Source organism: Triturus cristatus, chromosome 2_2 (genome assembly GCF_964204655.1).
Source record: "Triturus cristatus chromosome 2_2, aTriCri1.1, whole genome shotgun sequence".
In the NCBI taxonomy this organism is placed as follows: domain Eukaryota; kingdom Metazoa; phylum Chordata; class Amphibia; order Caudata; family Salamandridae; genus Triturus; species Triturus cristatus.
This window is the reverse complement of record NC_140582.1, coordinates 861,249,448-861,269,881: the sequence shown is the minus strand read 5'-3', so window position 1 is coordinate 861,269,881 and position 20,434 is coordinate 861,249,448. Positions and strand designations below refer to the sequence as shown.

General features: G+C 42.7%; 1 protein-coding gene across 4 annotated transcripts in view; it reads right to left on the bottom strand.

Moving 5' to 3' along the window:
* Positions 1-20,434, bottom strand: part of TMEM156 (transmembrane protein 156) — a 241,420-nt gene that overhangs the window by 82,951 nt on the left and 138,035 nt on the right. For all 4 annotated transcript variants that reach the window (XM_085642251.1, XM_085642254.1, XM_085642255.1 and 1 more), the window contains exon 4: positions 1,859-1,978. In XM_085642251.1, the coding sequence (XP_085498377.1) occupies positions 1,859-1,978 (120 nt within the window). The remainder of the gene's footprint in view (positions 1-1,858; positions 1,979-20,434) is intronic.

The window sequence follows — 20,434 nt, the reverse complement described above, 5'->3', positions numbered from 1 at the left end:
ATTTAACTAAATACTTATGAAATATGGCAAATAGGGTATATAATTAATGGAGAAATACCCAAGGCAGAGACGGATAGATCAATTAAGCCAACATTCACTAAAGCTTTTACTCACAGACACAAAATGGGCAAACCCCTTTGGTACATCTGGCCTTCAGTCTATCCCTACCCAAAAATATTTATTCCAGCTATATTACACCCCTGCTCCAATTACCAGTTGAATCTCCCTCAGTACCTCCCTCTATCAAGGATGTTTGAAACAAAAGCCCAGTCTAACACAAACCCAGGTTACTTGTCCTAAGACTCTGCCACTCTAGAAACAAACTACAGAGAAGCTCTCTCAAATCATAAAGCAGGATAGTTTTCCTACTCATCGCATTACTGTACACAAACAATTTAGAATAACAGCCTGTGTTTAACGCAGTTTGCATTGAACAACTTAAGATAACTAGGGCCTGTCTGGATAAATAAACGCTGTGATAGTATTTGAAATTTGTTGAAAGTTATTGCTCTATAGGGGAGATGGTGGTTGTTGTCCAAGCCAGAGGTTTACACCTGGGCGCTACTGAGAATTTCACTACATGGACAAAAGCAGCCAGCCATGCACCTCTACTTAGGGTCATATTAAAAGTTGCCTATAACTGCGATGTGCCCAGAGACGGGAGGTACTGGGTCTGTCATGATTACAAGTAATGCAGAATGCCCGCAGGCCTTCACAGTTTCCCCCAGGGACTCCATTGCTCAAAGCAACCAAAGGTCTTGGAGCAAAAATGCAGCTGTGACTGAGGAAGACACAGGTGATCTGGATGCAGTAAATCTGATTCTACCAGTTATTCCCTATTTCTTAGTGGGCCTTCGGGGTCCAACTCGTAATGGCTCATATTTTTCTGACACCCACAGGTACTGTAATAGCCGGTAATAGTAACTGTGACGGCTGGAATTGCCTAGCCTACTACCAAGGACCTCATAATCAGGCCCAGACACTGCTCCCTCCTGACAAGTAACTGAGGTCTAAAACATATCTGAGTTAGGGATATACTGCGCTGGCTATGCCTGAATTTTATAGCAAACGCTATGAATAGTGTGAGCAAATGGACTGATTCCACTACTGTTTGCAAAATGCACAGAGGAGGACTGTGGAAGGCTTGGAAGTCATTGTCTAACCCCATCCAATCAAAAACAGCGTTTTGCTTGATAATTCAAAACTGTACTAGCACCAGTACAATTAATGTAATTCGGTCCAAGGTGATTTCACTATAGTTGCCATGTGTTCCTCCTTTCGCTTGTTATAGTTTGACCAGATTTTAAAAACCAAACACCAGGACAGTTCTCGAAAATAGAAGAAGGACTACAATTTTACATTATCCCAGCGCCACAGAATGGCAGCGCTCATCAACACAGACATACAGAAAAGGTACTAAGAAAATATATATCAAGCATTTTTTAAACCCAGTATCATACCCATTAATTGCCTATTAATTAAATTGAGTTTTCAATAAGATTTGCTAACCAGCCCTGCTTTGGAACACATAAAAATTGACTCCCACTGTTTTCTGACCCTCTCTAAAAAACGGGAAAAGAGCCAAAGTTACTGAAACCTGCCAGGACAGCAGGTGAAAAACCAGGACTGGTTTGGCCACCCTAGCTTGTTAGTTAGAAACACATTTCAGCGGTGGACTTGTAGTTTCTCTTTTAACATAGTAAACATCGGCGCACTGATCTCACCATGTAAAGTGCTGTGGGCTAAAGAGCCAGACTGGCTCAAGGTGTTACATATGACATGGGGCCATTAGTCAGTCATGTCACCAATGCACACAGGCCTGAATTAAAAACACACCAGCAGTTACTTCAAAACTCACGGTAACGTGCCAAGCTTTCTTTGTTTTCTTGCAGCACCTTGTAGGTTATGATGTTTAGTGCCAGTAGAAAAACGAAGAGAATTAGAACCAACCAAACGACCCAAACTGTACAAATCGAACCTGTCCAAAAAGAAAAATAACCAGACTAAGTAAGTCAGGAAAATATCAAACACACAGTAATGCAGAGTAAAGGAGAAACACGTTTTCTCTGAAAATGTCACAGATAGCACAACATCGCTGAGGGTCAATGCAGCACATGCTTGCATCAGAAAAAGACATACTGGTGGTGAGGGATTTTTCATATTTTTGCATTATATGTGACACATAAATACGCAAATGCTATTACACCTGCAGAGTAGAGGCTGGTCCAATGTATCTCATCTGTTGCAGATAAATTACTTTTAGAGAAGCCGAATTGTGTACAACCCTGAGAAAATAATGCACCCTAGATTGTGTCTCTATGCTTGAAACTGATTCGAGTGTTTTATGGGAATCATGTGTAGATGTAGCAAATCTTTACATTTTTTGATTTAATGAGTGCAGAAAAGAACTCTTGCAGACATGCGCTTGCCCATTTTCAAAATAACTTAGAGCAGAGTAGGGTGGTCTCTTTATGGGAGGACCCTTCATTTTCTTCGAGGCATCTTTATACTAAATTGTCCTCTTACTTACATGATTTTGAGTTATTTGAACTTCATAATTACTAAATGCATTCACGTATTGATTATTGATTGACACTACTTAGATGATTTTGAATTTGTAAACCTTTTAACATTTACAATACATTTGTGGAGCCTAATTGTGCTTGACATTATTTAAATTTATAGATTTGATGACTAGCCTCAGTTGAGAATTTCGCTTCATATTATAGCATTTTATGGGCCCCAGATTTGCACAAAATAAGTGCTAAATCAGGTTTTGCACGAACACCGAGTAAACATTGCCAGTAATGATTATACTAGAGCAAAATATAATTTATAAATTAGGTGATGGGTATAAATAGTCTCAAAGATGGAACTAACTACATAGCCATGGGTGCATGTAACGCACACTTGCATACACAGACCATCAACATGTGCTATGCATCTTGTGCAGGAGAGTTGGAGTAAATGAGCTGAGAAGATGAGGGCAAAGAATAGCATGGATAAAGAGGAACTTTGTGTGATGCCTCTAAGCAGGACTGAAATAGCGTCCTCCTGAAGTGGAAAAACGACCCCACTGTTCACTCCAAAATCAATTTGCATAGTCTTTCTTTAAAAAAATACAAGTTAATTCATGCGGGAAACAGCGTTCACATCGCATGCGCTACATTGCATGTCATTACAACACCGTCTGTTACAACAACTGCGTTGTTACATCGCAAACCATTACATTGCAAGTCGTTACAATGACTTGCTGTAGGGGGCGGAAGATGTTGGATTTATAATCCAACACCTTCCCTGCTGTTGCACAAACTGGAATAGGAATAGTAAATTATACTATTCCTAAATCCAGCGCGCCCCCTACAGCAAGTCGTTGTAACGACTTGCGTTGTAATGGTTCGCGATGTAACAATGCGGTTGTTGCAACAAACGCGTTGTAATGGCATGCGATGTATCAAATGCGTAGTAAAGAGAAATATTCATCCATGCGTATATCCAATCTTCTTTCAATTATCATGGCATTCCACTAAAGCATATAGTGTTCAAATGTCACACTATTTGAAGATATTTAACAGATATCCATGTCAATACAGTCCATCAATTGAGCCCAGTGCATTTCGGGACTAGCCCTTCATCAGGGGAAGGTTCAAAAGAGCTTCAAACAGTCTGCGCCAACCGAGACGCCGGTTCCACGCTGCAAATCTAAGTAGGACACATACTTGTACAGCTTCCCCCAAAAGGTGATCTAACAGAAACTGAGGAGCCCATTGCATTTGCGGTTGATGCTACAATTATGCTCAAACACAGGATTAACTTCTATATTCCCATAGTAGCATCCAAATGCACTTCTACCTAATCATTCTGAAGCTGGACACCTAAAGTTTGGGACTCATTACAACCTTCATCCATGCCATCCACTCCTTCACCTCTCTCAAATAAGAGCAGAAACATTGCTTTGCAATGTATTATTTTCAAGATCCTCACTTTAGCTCTGACCCCAGGAACAGAGTACCACGTATCCCTTCAAACTGCTAGTTGACATATCAGTCCATAGAATTTGTTTCTTTATTTATCAATTTTAAAGTACAGTAAGAAAGCGTAAACAGAGTCACAATTCATGTTGACAAGCAGATATAGCTGCGGAGCTCAATTAAAGTTAACTAGCCGGATAACGCAGCATTTTATTTGTTAATGCAAGGCCACCATCAATCAAGCTTAAATATGGTTTCAATCTCTGTATAGGTTCTCTTATGTACACTACATGTCACCTATTTACTCCTGGTACATGCATTCTGTATGTTTTGCACATGCATTGATGTGCCCTTCAATATGTAAGCCAGAAAGATTGAATGTGTATATTTGCTTGTTATCATGGGATTCTCATCTTAAAACAACAGCTGACTGATCGAGTTAGAAAGAATAGTTACGTCCTTATTACTTAAAGGTTTTACAAAGTCCTTGTATTTAGATAGTTCTTCTTTCCCAGCAAAAAGATAACAAGAGTCTCACAAATGGTTTCTTCTTTTTCTTCTTCGCCTTCAGTGTATGGTGAAACTCTACAGCTTCTCCCTCCCACCAGTGATTATTTGACTTTGAAACACAACCAAGAGATTAGCAAAATCTCCACCTGACAGGCACTAGATATATAGGGGCCTATTAGCATGGCGGGCGGATCGAATCATAACGATTGCCTACCAGGCGGAAAAGGACTATGATATGGTGGCGATGCCTTGCATATATATATATATATATATATATCTTAGTCCTGATTTCAGAAGAACCCAACATTCAAAGAAGACACTATGAAGAAGGAAGTCTGCAATACTATCTAAAAGTGTAGAGAAATGAAATAATTTGTTCTAAAATATACCACTGCACTGTGTATATATATATATATATATATATATATATATATATATATATATATATATATATATTACCTACTGGCGGTCGCCAGTAGGTAGTTATAGTTAGGACCACGTTTCCATAGGAAATCCGCAACATTCTATTTTGAATAACTTTGGCGCCGGTCGACGAATCCTCGCGAATTTTTCAAAATAGGTGGGGCGCTACGCTCCGCTCCTACCCTGAAAGTCTCGGGGGGATTCGTCAAGCGGGGGCTGAGATAAAAGGGGGGTCCCAAAACGCGTTTTTCCCATGCATTTTTCCATAGGACCTTTAGACAGGGCTACAGCCCGAACGGCTGAACAGAATTACTAGAAATTTGGCAGAGAGGTAGTCCTCAGGTCAAGGAAGTGCCTTTTGTAGGTTTGGTGTAAATCTGTTCAGTAGATTCTGAGAAAATAGCCTTTAAATCAATATATATATCTGAGCCAGCTTACGGTGCGCTTACGGTACGCTTACCGTACATGTACGGTGGCATGCGCGAGCGCGATTCTGATTGGCTCTTAGATCTTAGTAAACATTCGAATCGGCCGAAACCAGGAAGCGGCGGCCGCCATTTTCTCTCTCGCACTGAGAGTGATGTTTAAAATATAAAGCACAAAAACATGTAAAGGGGCTGTTTAGACAGCTCCCACACACATTGCAATGTTGAGGGAGTCCCCAAAGATCCCCCAAGGCCAAAACCGGAATTTTTATTTTTTCGCTAATTTCGCCGATTACGCTTACCGTACGCGTACGGTAAAAAATTATAAAAAAAAAAAATTATCCACACTCTCCCCACCCCGTGTGCAATTGGTGCCCGAAGGGCACCAATTGTGAATGGCTTATTAACGATAAGTTAAACTAAAATATTTAAAAAAAAAATAATAAAAAAAAAAATTATCCACACTCTCTCCACCCCGTGTGCAAATGGTGCCCGAAGGGCACCATTTGTGCATGGCTTATAACATATACGAAAAATTAAAATATTACCTTTCAAAACGAAGTGCATCATATGTCCTCCATGTGCGCACGGTGCGCGAAACGCATCGTGCGTACATGGCCCATCTAGCGTAACGTGGGCGCGCACCGCGTGCCCACCGTGCGTGCACGGCACTAACTGCGTAAAGTGGGCGCGCACGCCACGAATGGCGTAAAGTAACTTAGCATTTAAAAAACCGTACAAATTCACTGAAAAAACCATAGGTTTCACACACGTTATAGTTAGGAATTAGCATTTAAAAAACCTTGCAAATTCACTGAAAAAACCATAGGTTTCACACATGTTATAGTTAGCGGAAATTTTACTGATAAAAAACCAATGAAATTCCCCCGTTATAGTTAGTGCAGGCAACTATAACTCACGCGACCGCAATCTTCTGCTGATGACATATGTGTCTTTATGAAAAAAAAATATTTGTAATATATGTATAGCTAAAAATGTATGGAAGAAGACATGGGCAAATAAGTGTCTAAATACAGTATTAGCATCAGCAGAGGATTGCGGTCGCGTGAGTTATAGTTGCCTGCACTAACTATAACGGGGGAATTTCATTGGTTTTTTATCAGTAAAATTTCCGCTAACTATAACATGTGTGAAACCTATGGTTTTTTCAGTGAATATATATGTATATATATATATATACCCCACAAGCCGTACCTAAAAAATTACACAATTACCATAATTAATTACCAATTAATTAATTAATAGACAACGAAAAGGGAGTGTTATTTAGCACAGGGTATGGAACGGCGCTTGCCAAATGGCATGAAGTTAGCTCAAACGTGACTTATAAATGCGGTGCTACAGGTGAGGGAGAAACCCCTAAACCTTCCAATCAGGACCAGGGTCCATCTACAAGTAAAACAGATCCTCTGCTCACGCACAAAAGTAAATAAACAATGTACAGGTTAATTGTTGTTAAAGATGAAGACAAGTGTTCTTTCTCGGGGTGTAAATTCCTTGATTTCTTCAGGGCTGTACTAGAGTAGAATGAGTCTTTGGACCTTGCAACTGGTGATACTTCCGACCCAGTGGGTCCTAGTGAATTTTCTTGCGGTGTTGTTGAGATTCTCCTTTTATCGGTTATCCTAGTAATCTCATGTATAGTAAATGCACTTTAAGTCTTCAGGGCGAGTCTAATTCTTGGCGATATTAGCCACGTAAGTAAGTCTCTGCGGAGTACTCTTACGCCTCGTGGATGCAAGATCAAATTATTGTGGCGCTATCCGCCGTAAAGAGTAACTCAGGCGAGTACGTCCTGATCGTCTCTCAGTGATTCCGGGACCGCGTTGTACCGGTCCGCAAAGACTTACTTACGTGGCTAATATTGCCAACAATTAGACTCTCCCTGAAGACTTAAATTGCATTTACTATACATGAGATTACTAGGACAACGCCGCGAGAAGAAGTCAAGGGATTTACACCTCATTGACGAAACATGTGTTGGCTGGCCTGTGAAGTAACACACCATTAAAAAATCAACACTGCAAGAAAGAACACTTGTCTTCATCTTTAACAACAATTAACCTGTACATTGTTTATTTACTTTTGTGCGTGTACACATAATCTGTTTTTAATTAATTAATAACTAATTAATAATTAATTACAAATAAATTAATTCCCTCGCTTTACCCCTATAAACTCCACAACCCGCACCTAAAAAAATATAACATATTTCATGAAAGAGTATTTATAACATCTACACACTACACAATAGATTAAAGATGTCAAAGAGGATGGACAGAGTGCAATGACATGGAAATGTCATTCAAATCAAGGCTGCACGGCCCCCACATTCTTTTTTGTTAAAGCTCCAGGGAGGTGGCAATACCTGGACTGCAGCGGGGTCTACCCCCCCACCTTTTTAAATTAAAGCCCTGGTGCGGTGGTGGTCCCAGGGCAGCCGGGGAGGCCGTATGGGCCTCCCATGCATTTGTTGTTAAAAAAGCCCTAGGCGGTGGTGGCCCCTGGAGTGATATTATGCCCTAAGAGTGGGGGCCCATGCACCTCTCCTCCCTTAATAAAACAATGCCCCCAGCCCACCCAGGGGCCAATTAGTAATGCAAGATATAGTTTTATATATATATATATTCACTGAAAAAACCATAGGTTTCACACATGTTATAGTTAGCTGGACATTTTACTGATAAAAAACCAATGAAATTCCACGTTATAGTTAGTGCAGGCAACTATAACTCACGCAACCGCAATCCTCTGCTGATGCTAATACTGTATTTAGACACTTATTTGCCCATGTCTTCTTCCATTAAATTTTAGCTATACATATATTACAAATATTTTTTTTTCATAAAGACACATATGTCATCAGCAGAGGATTGCGGTTGCGTGAGTTATAGTTGCCTGCACTAACTATAACGCGGAATTTCATTGGTTTTTTATCAGTAAAATGTCCAGCTAACTATAACATGTGTGAAACCTATGGTTTTTTCAGTGAATATATATATATATATTCACTGAAAAAACCATGGGTTTCACACACGTTATAGTTAGGAATTAGCATTTAAAAAACCTTAGAAATTCAATGAAAAAACCAAAGGTTTCACACATGTTATAGTTAGCTGGACATTTCACTCGTAAAAAACCATTGAAATTCCCCCGTTATAGTTAGTTCAGCTAACTATAACTCGCGCGCCCGCAATGCACTACTGATGACGTCACATATTACATCACTCATGACATGGTCACTGACATCACTCATGACATCACTGATGACATCTCAAATGACATCACTGATGACATCACTGATGACATCATCCAGTGATTGTGTGTTTTTATGAAAATTATATATTTTTTATATTTATGTATATCTCAAGGTCAAAGGAAGAATAAATGGGTATATAAGTGTCTAAATGGATACTTTTTTTTGGAATTTTTTTTGTGTAACTGACTGTTTAAGTGTATCATAGTGAATACATGGCTTACTGAGTAATCTTTAAATATTTAAATATCTGTATCAGTTTCTTACTTTGTGTATAAGTGGCTGCATGGGTTGGCGAGTAGCTACATGAGTGTCTATATTGGTTATTAGTTGGTTTTTTATCACTATGAGTGTCTGAGTTTCTGTATGGTTCGGTGGGGGGTATTACTTAGTGCATAGGTGCATGAATGAGTGACTCACTGTTTGTATGTGTTGAATACAGCATGTGTGCAGGACTGTATGGGTGGATGAGTGTGTGCATGGGTGTGTTAGTGAGTGAATGACTGTCTCAATAGTGTCTTTATGAGTAACTACATATGTTTTAAACTAGTATATGTGACTATTGGTGTATATAAGTGAGTATATGTGAGAGTGAGAGATTGGAAGAGTTCCTGTATGAATAAGTATGTGTTTCTATAAGTGATTGTTTAAAAGAGTAAGTATATGTAAGTTTCTGTAGAAGTAAGTGTGGTGGTGTGTGTATAACTGTATATGCAAGTAAATGGATGATTGATTCTTTATTAGCATGAGTGACTATGTGTGTGAGTTACTCTATGGATGAGTGGCATTGTGTAACGGGATGTACAGGTGTATGAGTACATATGATGAGTGAGTACATGTATGAGTGACTGTAGAGGACTGTTGGTGAATTACTGTATGTGTATGTGGTTCTTAGAATTACTGAATAGGTTGTTGTAACTGATATTGATATGTTCATTATTTTGAACATTTTAGTTTCTATTTTTGAATGTGTGTTTCAATGGTTATATTAGGGGGAGAGGAGGTCTGCCACTCTATCACAAGGATGATGTCATCAGTGATGTCATCAGTGATGTCATTTGAGATGTCATCAGTGATGTCATGAGTGATGTCAGTGACCATGTCATGAGTGATGTAATATGTGACGTCATCAGTAGTGCATTGCGGGCGCGCGAGTTATAGTTAGCTGAACTAACTATAACGGGGGAATTTCAATGGTTTTTTACGAGTGAAATGTCCAGCTAACTATAACATGTGTGAAACCTTTGGTTTTTTCATTGAATTTCTAAGGTTTTTTAAATGCTAATTCCTAACTATAACGTGTGTGAAACCCATGGTTTTTTCAGTGAATTTCAAAGGTTTTTTAAATGCTAATTTCTAACTATGCCTACAGAGATAGGACATGTGAAGAAAGAAGAAAAAATGCACAGAAAGAAACAAAAGAAGTGCAGAAAGAAGCAACAGAAGTCCTCAAATACGAAGATAAGTGCAGGAAGAAGGATAACGTGCAGAAAGAACAAAAAGAAGAGCAGAAAGAAGCCTTGTTGCAAAATCATCCTGTACCCTCAACTTTTTCAGACGGATACTGGTGGTAACTGAGTCTGACTAACCAGTCCTAGAGCCAGTGCTATGTTAAAAGACACTTAGAATACAGTGAAAACACCTACATACACTAGGGAACATTATGCGTTGGGGTCCCCCTGTGATTAGCATGACCTCCTCTGTAAGCCCCTAGTGAATAATAGGGCATGGGGATTAAAACTACCTCTTAAAACAGGCCACAGGGCGTTTTTGCACACATTAACTCAGGCCCCGTCCCCTCCCTTCACCACTGTGTAAACACGCCCTGTGTCCATTTTTAGTTGGGAGATTAAGTTCATTTGAATCCTGAGGGTCCCTAGGGTCCAACTAGCCCACTAGGTACCTCCAGTAAGTGCCACAGAGCTGTGTTGCAGAGAGGTGTAAAAAGTGGCACGGCCTGGACCACCTCTCTGCAATGCAGCTCAGTGGCGCTTACTGGAAGCACTTGGTGGGCTAGTTAGCCCCCAGGGGCCCTCAGTATTGAAGGGAAATTATATCCCCAATTTAAAACATGCCATAGTGCGTGTTTGCACACGTCACCTCAGGCCCCGTCCCCTCCCTTCACCACTGTGTAAACGCGCCCTGTGGCTGTTCTAAGTTGAGAGTCCCCCTGAATCCTAAGGGTCCCTAGGGTCAAACTAGACCACTAGGTACCTCCAGTAAGCGCCACAGAGCTGCGTTGCAGAGAGGTGTAAAAAGGGGCTTGGCCTCAGAACACCTGGCTGCAGCGCAGCTCCCTGGCGCATACTGGAGATGCCTGTTGGGGGCGCGTTTGCAGAGTGCTGCACGGAGGGGGCATGGCCTCCGGCACGATGCCAGTCTTATTTATTTTAGTTTTTTAAGAAGGGGGGCTGTTTGGTTCCCCTTCTTATTCTAATTTATTGGCCCTGATGACCCCATCCCCCAGGGCCAGTCTCCTAATTATATTTTTTTGACCCCAATCCCCAGGGCCGGCCACTGTTTTTTATTATTTTTAAAAAATATATATTTATAGACACACCTAGGACATGCTGGACAAACCGTACGTACCTATCACCATGACGATTTGCGTGATATTCATTAAAAGGCGACTATGCATGCAATGAATCCACGTGGAATGTATTTACACCACTAGTGAAGCTCTGACATGTATGATGCCCTACCGTGCCTAATCCTGGTAGACACCCTTGTCGTTTATTTATACAAACATGGGTAGCTATTGACGGGCACATTTAATACACATGCACACCAAGCCATTCAAAGGGGATTCGACAAAAATTCGACCAAAACTATGCAAGAAACCCCCCTCACGGTTAATAAAACACACATCCACTGCCGGATGTGTAATACTTTTTATTTTACTCTCTGGAAAGGGGACGAACATAACTTGAGAGTCACAGCGTGCTCCTGATAGAGCCCAATGCTGTGTTACACCCACCATTGCCTGCCGAGTGCCACACACCTCTGTGTTGTATTCCACTAGCTAGTGCATATGCTATGACACTCTCTAGCCCATGTGCACTGTAACACCACCACGTGAATATGTCATGCCACACTTGTCTTCGCACGGGTTATATTGCCCCATCTAACGTGCCTTTCTCGATGCCTATGTTATAACGCACAGTGCTATGCCATACATATTACAATCTGGGATCCATATATTTGTCACAGTGCATATGCAACGTTACACTCCCCAGCACATATTTTATATTACAACTTTAGAGACTAGTTAGGTTACACAACACTGCCCTGTGCATATTACACTCCAAGGCGCATATCGCATAGCACGCGCTAGTGCCTGTGCTATCTCGCGCTCTCCAATGAATCTGTCATTGCGCACAATGTATTGCAAATTATATTTCACGCCCGGTTCATCTTATATCACACTTTTTGGTGCATAGTTTATACCATACACTATATCTAGTTTTCATTTTCAATCGTGCTCTCAGGACTATGTTCTATATAACACTGTGTTCACCTACCCTTTTCACGGGCATTACATTTTGCGATAGGGGGTGGAGGGTCAGGGGGTGTTTCTGCCAAGTGAGCCCGGAGTCACAGTCACAAACGTCCTCTTCTTCCTGAATAAAAGTGAGATTATGCTGCATACTTGTTCATATTTTAAGTAGTTCGCACAGACACAATGTTTTAAAAACAATAAAGTTCCTAATACCCGCCTTCTCTGAACAGTTAGCTTGCTGCCCCATCCCCTTCCTCCCTATCCTCTGTTGTGTGAATCCATGGACTAGCCTCCTCCCTCCTGCCATGCATGGTCTGATGTGCTGCCACTGCCCTCAATTTAGTATGATGTACCAGTCCAGTCCTCCTGCCCTCCATTGCCCAATTCTATGCCCCATCATTGACCTCCTGCTTAAACTCTGTGCTTAGCTTGCTGCCCCTATTCTCCTTCCCCCTGCCCTCCGATGTCTTTGTGCATGCCCCTGCTCCATCCTTTTTGCCCACCATGTCCCATGGACCTGCCACTCCTATCTACTCTGAGTGTTCTGTTGAGCTGCCACTCCCCTCCCACCTGCCTAGCATTGTCAGATGACTGTAACCTGTCCCTGCCACCTCCACCCTGCCTGTCCACATGCCATGCCCCTATCCTCTTCCTCCTGTCCTACATGGTCCATTGTACTGCCACACCCTTCTGCCCTCCCTGGTCTGTTGTGCTGCAACTGCTCCTCCTGCCTGCCCCGTGTGGTCTGTTGTGAGGTCCCTTCCCCTGAACTTTCTTGTCTGTGCACAGGTCCTGACCCTCCCTTCTATCCTCCATTGTCCTTTGTGCATGCCCCTCCACCTTCCTTCTTGCCCATCATAGCCATTGTGCTGCCACTAACCCTCCCACTTGCCATGCATGGTCTTCTGTGCTGCCATGGCCCCTCCCACCTTCCCTGTGTGGTCAGTTAGCTGCCCCTGACCCCCTCCCACCTTCCCTCCATGGTCTGTGTGTATGCCATCACAGTCTCACTGTTGCTCTTCATGGTGTGTCTTGCTTCTAGTGCCCATCCTGCCTGACCTCCATGGCTATCTTGCTGCTCCTGCCCTGCCCCCTTGCCCCCAGCCCTACTCCCTCCCTCCTGGCTTGTCTGTTCCATTGTAATGTCCCTGATCCGTCCCTCCTGCCCTTTATGGTCTGTTATGCTGCAGCTTTCTCTCCTGTCTGTCCATTATGGTCAGCTAGCTACCATTGCCTCTTGCCCCTCTGTTCTCTGTTGTCCATGTGCATGGTCCTGTCCCCTCCCTCTTGCTTTCTATGGATTGTTGTGCTGCACTCCCGTCCTGCATGCCCTGTGTGGTGTATTGTGCTGCTGCAAACCCTGATGCCTGCCCTGCAGGGTCAGTTTGGTGCACCTCTCCATGTCCCTCCTGTCCTCTGTTATCCAAGTCCATGTCCCTATCCCATTTCCTTCCATGATCCAATGTACCATACTTGCGAACATTTTGAACTTGGTAAGAGGGAGATTTTGAAAAAAAACTGGGGTATTGATTTTCCCCTTTGAGTTACATTGAAAAAGAGGATATTGTAGACAGGAGACAGATCAAATAAAGCCCATTTGAGCTTAAAAACATTGGACGTTTCCTGGCTGAATCGGGTCTGTTGGCATGTATGGTTGTACCACCATTGCCTCTTCCTTCTGCCCACAATGGTCTATTACATTGCCACAGCCTTGAAGGAGGGTAGATTTTGTATCACAGGGGGCCCCTGGCCCGTTCTGTCCACACCTGAAGTATGAGACCCTTGTCCTTGCCCTGCCAGCTGCATTTGTAGGCCGTATTAAATTGACCAGCGGGTCCCGTATTGCTATATAATTATCCTGAGACATCCTTACCACTCAGCCAGCATAAAACCCCTGTGTAGGCCCTTCTGTTCAATATGTAGGCCTCTTTGTTAAATTGACCATAGCTCTGCAATTTTAGTGTATAGCAGTCTGAAGGCAGGTCTGCGAGGCCTTCTGATCCAAACTAGTAGCCTCCACCCTACCCGAGTGCTCCGTGCTCGGTATCAAAGTTCAACATCCCCCTGAAGCTGTCGACATACAGTAGGCTGCATCCTGGACTGGTACTTGCGTCCTGGGCAGGTTTCCCGCTTTTAAGGAAGTGGCAACCGCAGAGCGTCAAGTTAGGAGAACTGAGGAGATTTTATACATGAATATATTGAATTCCCGTACAATACCCATTATTTTCTGCTTGCTCTATGGAACTTACGATAAGCGATTGGCCTGAGAGACTGACCTTTTCACCCAGTCCATTGTCAGCATTAAGTGGGTAAATGACGAAATGTCTGGTAAAATCTGCAGTCGAAGCTTTTGGGTAGCATACGTAGGTAGATGTAGCGTGCAAAGGAGCCCACAAAATGATATAAAAAGGGAGCACCCACAGATATCGACGGACTACCTCGCCGTCTGTATGTAGGTTAACAGGCAGTGCAGGTTTTCCCCAAGAGCTGGGAGCTCTTGTCTTCCTTTGCTTAAAATGTCTTGCTCTGCTTTGCTTGAAGTATCTTATTCTATTTTACCTATATGAAATGTCATGTTATGTTTAACCATTGTTCTCTTTACTTTTGCATTTAAAAGATTTTGTATTGTAATTGCAGGAATGCTTGCTCTAAGAGTAAACGTGAGTGTTCCTAGGTAACATTTTCCTTGGTGTAACTTGTTTCTCATGATGCATTTATAGATGTGTTTTCTCTCTCTCTCTGTCAGTACATTAATTGAGATACAGAGAATATTATGACAGCTGTATGATTATCTGGATTCTGTTTTTTGTACTTTATGTCTCTATTCTGCGGTTTCTTTGAAGTTGCATCTTCTCATTAAACTGCCATTGTATTCTGCCTCCAATTCCATGTCTCATATGTCTGTTTTCTTCATTTTTGGAGCAAGCGTTCCTAGGCACCCCGGCTCAAATTAAGGTGCCCCTTTTGTCCCTGACTCACTCTCCTGCTCAGTTCTGTGGTGGCTCCTGGGGATCTGGGGACCGCCCCTAGCTTCCTTGACCCGTAATAGATCTTCCCTCCAACAGCCTCTCTTGCAAGTCCTGTATTGTTGGTTTGTTGCCCCTGCCCCCCTTTCCACTGCCCTCCATAGTCTGTTGTGCTTCCACGGCCCTTCCTGCCTGCTCAGTGTGGTTAAATTGTTGCCTTTGCACCCTCCTACCTGCCTTCAATTTTCAGAGTCCGTGCCCCTGGCCTCTGCCTCTCAACAGTATCCTAATGAACAACTAGATTGCTAACATTCTATATTTATTACAAAAGTGTGGAACGCCTGACATCATCTTGATGTAATCAAAACTGTAATACCTAGAGCATTTCCTTTAGAAATTACATATATGAGAGGGTCTTATTGGCATCAAAATTATGGTTAGTGCTCTAAAAGACTAAAATAAGGACATATTTTCTGAGTTTTCAAATAGCGACAAAGCACTTTTAAATTATTTGTTATCTTTATGTTTTTTTATCCAGTTGACCACTTGATTAAATGTTGCACTTAGGGGAGAGGATGTGGTGTTACTTCCAGAACTGCAGACTTTGCAACTGGGGAACCAGGTTGAAGTTTCTGCTTCAGCTCGACATTCTGTGATTCTGGTCAAATCACTTAGTCTCCCCATGTCTACAACCACAATGAATTTGTTCTTGTGTGATGTAACCAATGCTCATGTAAAGCACTCCAATACCTGACAAGTCTGCACTATATAACACTGCAAAAACACAAAATAATAAGTGTTTTGCACACTTCTGTCATTGGGCTATATTTGGGCTACATCTGGTTGATTTTGGGCTACATTTGGGCTCTTTTGTCTCCGGTGGCCATCTTGGGAGATTTATTTGTTATGAAGTTTCCTAATTTCCTCATGTACTGCAGTCTCCTCAGTAGGAAATGCTTTCAGTTTTTTACTTTGATTCCATCATGAAGGTATTCAGATATGTCACACATTTGCCATAAATTCTGAATGTTAGCACTCTAGTTGCTCATTAGATCACTGTAGTAAAACTACTCCACCATGGAAGTCTGCTCCTGGTATTAAAAGTGCATGTTTCAGTCTGCATGTCAGAATTTTTTAATGAAATAGAAGAGGATTTGAGAAGTCACTCAAAATGTGCCCTCATTTTCTTTCTTCAGTATTAATCATAATTTCTATGGCAAAATGAACCTCCTCATTGTGTTCCTTTTTAAATTAAATGTTTTAAGTGTTACCAGTTTATTCCAATCAAGATGGCTTCAGGTGTGCCATACTTTTGTCATAATGAAGACAGTAAGCGCTCTAGTTGTTTTTAAGAACATTCTGGGACATTCTGTCATTGGGCTATACTTGGGCTACATCTGGGTGATATTTGGGCTACATTTGGGCTCTTTTGTCTCTGGTGGCCATCTTGGGAGACTTATTTGTTATGAAGTTTCCTAATTTCCTCATTTACTGCAGTCTCCTCAGTAGGAAATACTTTCAGTTTTTTACTTTGATTCCATCAAGAAGGCATTCAGATGTGTCACACATTTGCCATAAATTCAGAATGTTAGCACTCTTTTTGCTCATTAGATCACTGTAGTAAAGCTACTGCTCACCAGGGAAAACTGCTGCTGGTATTGAAAGTGCATGTTTCAGTCTGCATGTCAGAATTTTTTAATGAAATAGAAGAGGATTTGTGAAGTCACTCAAAATGTGCCCTAATTTTTCTTTCTGCAGCACTAATCATACTTTTTATGGAAAAATGAACCCCCTCATTTTGTTCCTTTTTAAATTAAATGTTTTAAGAGTTACCACTTTAATCCAAGCAAGATGGCTTCAGGTGTGCCATACGTTTATCATAAGTAGGACTGTTAGCGCTCTAGTAGTTCTTTGGAACACTCTGGGAAGCTGCAGTAGAACACAAAGGAATCAACTGACAGTCTCTGCCCTTGTTGGATGTACATGTTTTACTGAGAATATCAGACTTCATTCTCACATGACTGAGAAAGATAATGTGAATTTACAGAAAATAAGCTCTCAGTTTAGCCTATAGATCACCTTCCAAACCTCTGTGGTAAAAGCATGAGAAAATATTTTTCTCTCAATCATGATATCCCAGAAGAAGGCTTTTTCACATGGTGAAATCACCTTAGAACATACCACAATTCCTAAAATGAGTATGGTACCATCAACAAATGATTTATAATGTAACTAAAGTCTTAAAACCTTCTATTAACTGCAATGCTTTTTAATGAGGTGCTATCATGTATATTTGTCCCAAGATGGCTGCCAACACTTCTTGGATGAAGTGCTGACAGCCAATCAGATCTCAGGATGAGATGTGTGGTTAGGCTCCGCCCACATATATATATGCTTTTAAATGCTATTTACTCAGGAAATACTGAACAGATTTACACCAGACCTGCAAAAGGCACTTCCTTGACCTTATGGCTACCTCTCTGCCAAATTTCTAGTAATTCTGTTCAGCCGTTCGGGCTGTAGCTCGTTCTAAAGGTCCTATGGAAAAATGCATGGGAAAAACACGTTTTGGGACCCCCCTTTTATCTCAGCCCCCGCTTGACGAATCCCCCCGAGACTTTCAGGGTAGGAGCGGAGCGTAGCGCCCCACCTATTTTGAGAAATTCGCGAGGATTCATCGACCGGCGCCAAAGTTATTCAAAATAGAATGTTGCGGATTTCCTATGGAAAAGGGGTCCTAACTATAACTACCTACTGGCGACCGCCAGTAGGTAATATATTTATATATATATATATATATATATACACACACACACACACATACATATATATATGGTCCTTGAAATCATTCGTTGTTTGGCGGCATATGAGGAAGTCTATCACGACGAAACGCGTCATGCCGCTTGATTAATAAAGAACAAGTTTCCTGCGTGAGTGTTGGGAGATGGATGGCTTAGAATTTGATGACAAAGGAGTGGCGGGAGGCGGTTGCCTCACCTAGGGAGGTCGCCATCCTGGCACGTCTGCGACTGGTCCAGCTCAAGATACTCCACCGCAAATATATCACTGGGCCACAGCTAGTTCATATTGGAAGGGGTGACGGGGGCGATTGCAGGTGCCGCAGTGGGCACACGGGTACCTTCATTCACATAATTTGGGAATGCGACCAGATACAACAGTATTGGCGGGAGATACATGAGGTCATGGAAGAGGTACTATATAAGACCATTCATCCGGAGGCTATGCGATGCCTCTTGAACATGTGGGGCCCACTGATTTAACAACTATGGAGAAGACCTGGGCTACATTGGGGACTATGGTGGCCAAACGAGATATAGCCCAGCAGTGGAGAGTGGCTGCTCCGCCTACCTTGGCCTCCTGGAAGAGAAGTCTGGACTGGTGCATGTTCAGAGAAAAGACGGTGTACATAGCACGAGGATGCCCCAAAAAGTGGTCCGCAGTGTGGTCTGGGTGGAACTCATATAGGGGAGGGATCTGTATGTCCCTGGTACATTCGTCGGAGGAGGAACCGCTATCCCCCTGAAACAACTCAAGGGATAAACTGTCATTATTTGTGTAGTGTATATTACTTTGCTATTATCACCACTGTGTTATCACACTATAACTGTACTTCTTGCCGATGGTCATTTATGCTATGTCGATTTCATTTGTTTCTTGATTAAAGCAGTAAAAAGATATTTTTTTTTAAAAAAGGAACGAGTTTCCTGCTGCACCCATGTGGTGGGATGAGAGACCAGGGAGGTCGCTCGCTGCCCACAGTAAGATCCAGGCGTGAGGGGAAGGAGCAGACACCGCCCACTGGGGAGAGTACTTACGTCAGAAGGCTGCTCCGTGCGGACTCAGAGTTTGGGACATCCCCCTCTCAAACCTGTCAGAGATACCTCAACCAATCATAGCAGGCCTTACCATCAAGAATGCACCACCCCAGATCTGGGGGCCACGGGGGTTGACATCCAGCAGCCTTGCATTGGGGAGTGACCGGCCAAGGATTGAGGAAGTGCCTGTTCTTCGAGGCTCATTTGTGGGCTTTTATCATTCCAACAGAACATTATGAACACATATTACAACAGTGGTGTTCGGCTGTACAAGGTATCGAGGGTCAGACGCTTCCATACCTGTGATTGGGCTGCAGCTTAAGAACCGGCTAGCGCTCGAGTGCTTCTCATATCAGGACCAAGCAAGAAGCCTTATACATATGGCGGTGGCCTTACCGCCGAGAATGCACCACCCCTGACCCCTGATCTGGGGTCCACGGGGGTTGACATCCAGCAGCCTTGCACTGGGGAGCGACCGGCCAAGGATTGAGGAAGTGCCTGTTCTTCGAGGCTCATTTGTGGGCTTTTATCATTCCAACAGAACATTATGAAATGAACGCATATTACAGGGGATCATATATCCCTCCTGAACTACATTTCCCAGAATCCAGTGCGCAGACTCATTATGAGCAGCCTATGGGAGGCACGTAATAAAGGGAAGTTGAAATGCAGCCAGGAGTGTGCGTGTTCCTTTCACCACTGGCCTTTGATAAAGATGGGATATCGAAACGCGTCAGGCCAACAGCGGTGTTCGGCTGTTCAAGGTATCGAGGGTCAGACGCTTCCATACCTGTGATTGGGATGCAGCTTGAGGCCCGGCTAGCGCTCGAGTGCTTTTCATATCAGGACCAAACAAGAAGCCTTATACATATGGCGGTGGCCTTACCGCCGAGAATGCACCACCCCTGATCTGGGGGCCACGGGGTTGACATCCAGCAGCCTTGCATTGGGGAGCAACCGGCCAAGGATTGAGGAAGTGCCTGTTCTTCGAAGCTCATTTGTGGGCTTTTATCATTCCAACAGAACATTATGAACGCATATTACAGGGGATCATATAGCCCTCCCAAACTACATTTCCCAGAATCCAGTGCGCAGACTCATTATGAGCAGCCTATGGGAGGCGCGTAATAAAGGGAAGTTGAAATGCAGCCAGGAGTGTGCGTGCTCCTCTCACCACTGGCCTTTGAGAAAGATGGGATATCGAAAGGCCTCAGACCAACAGCGGTGTTCGGCTGTTCAAGGTATCGAGGGTCAGGCGCTTCCATACGTGTGATTGGGCTGCAGCTTGAGGCCCGGCAAGCGCTCGAGTGCTTCTCAACTCAGGACCAAGCAAGCTCTTGCATGGTCCTGAGTGGTGGTGTGTGTATAACTGTATATGCAAGTAAATGTATGTTTGATTCTTTATTAGCATGAGTGACTATGCGTGTGAGTAACTCTATGGATGAGTGGCATTGTGTAACAGGATGTATAGGTGTATGAGTACATATTATGAGTGAGTACATGTATGAGTGACTGTATAGGACTGTT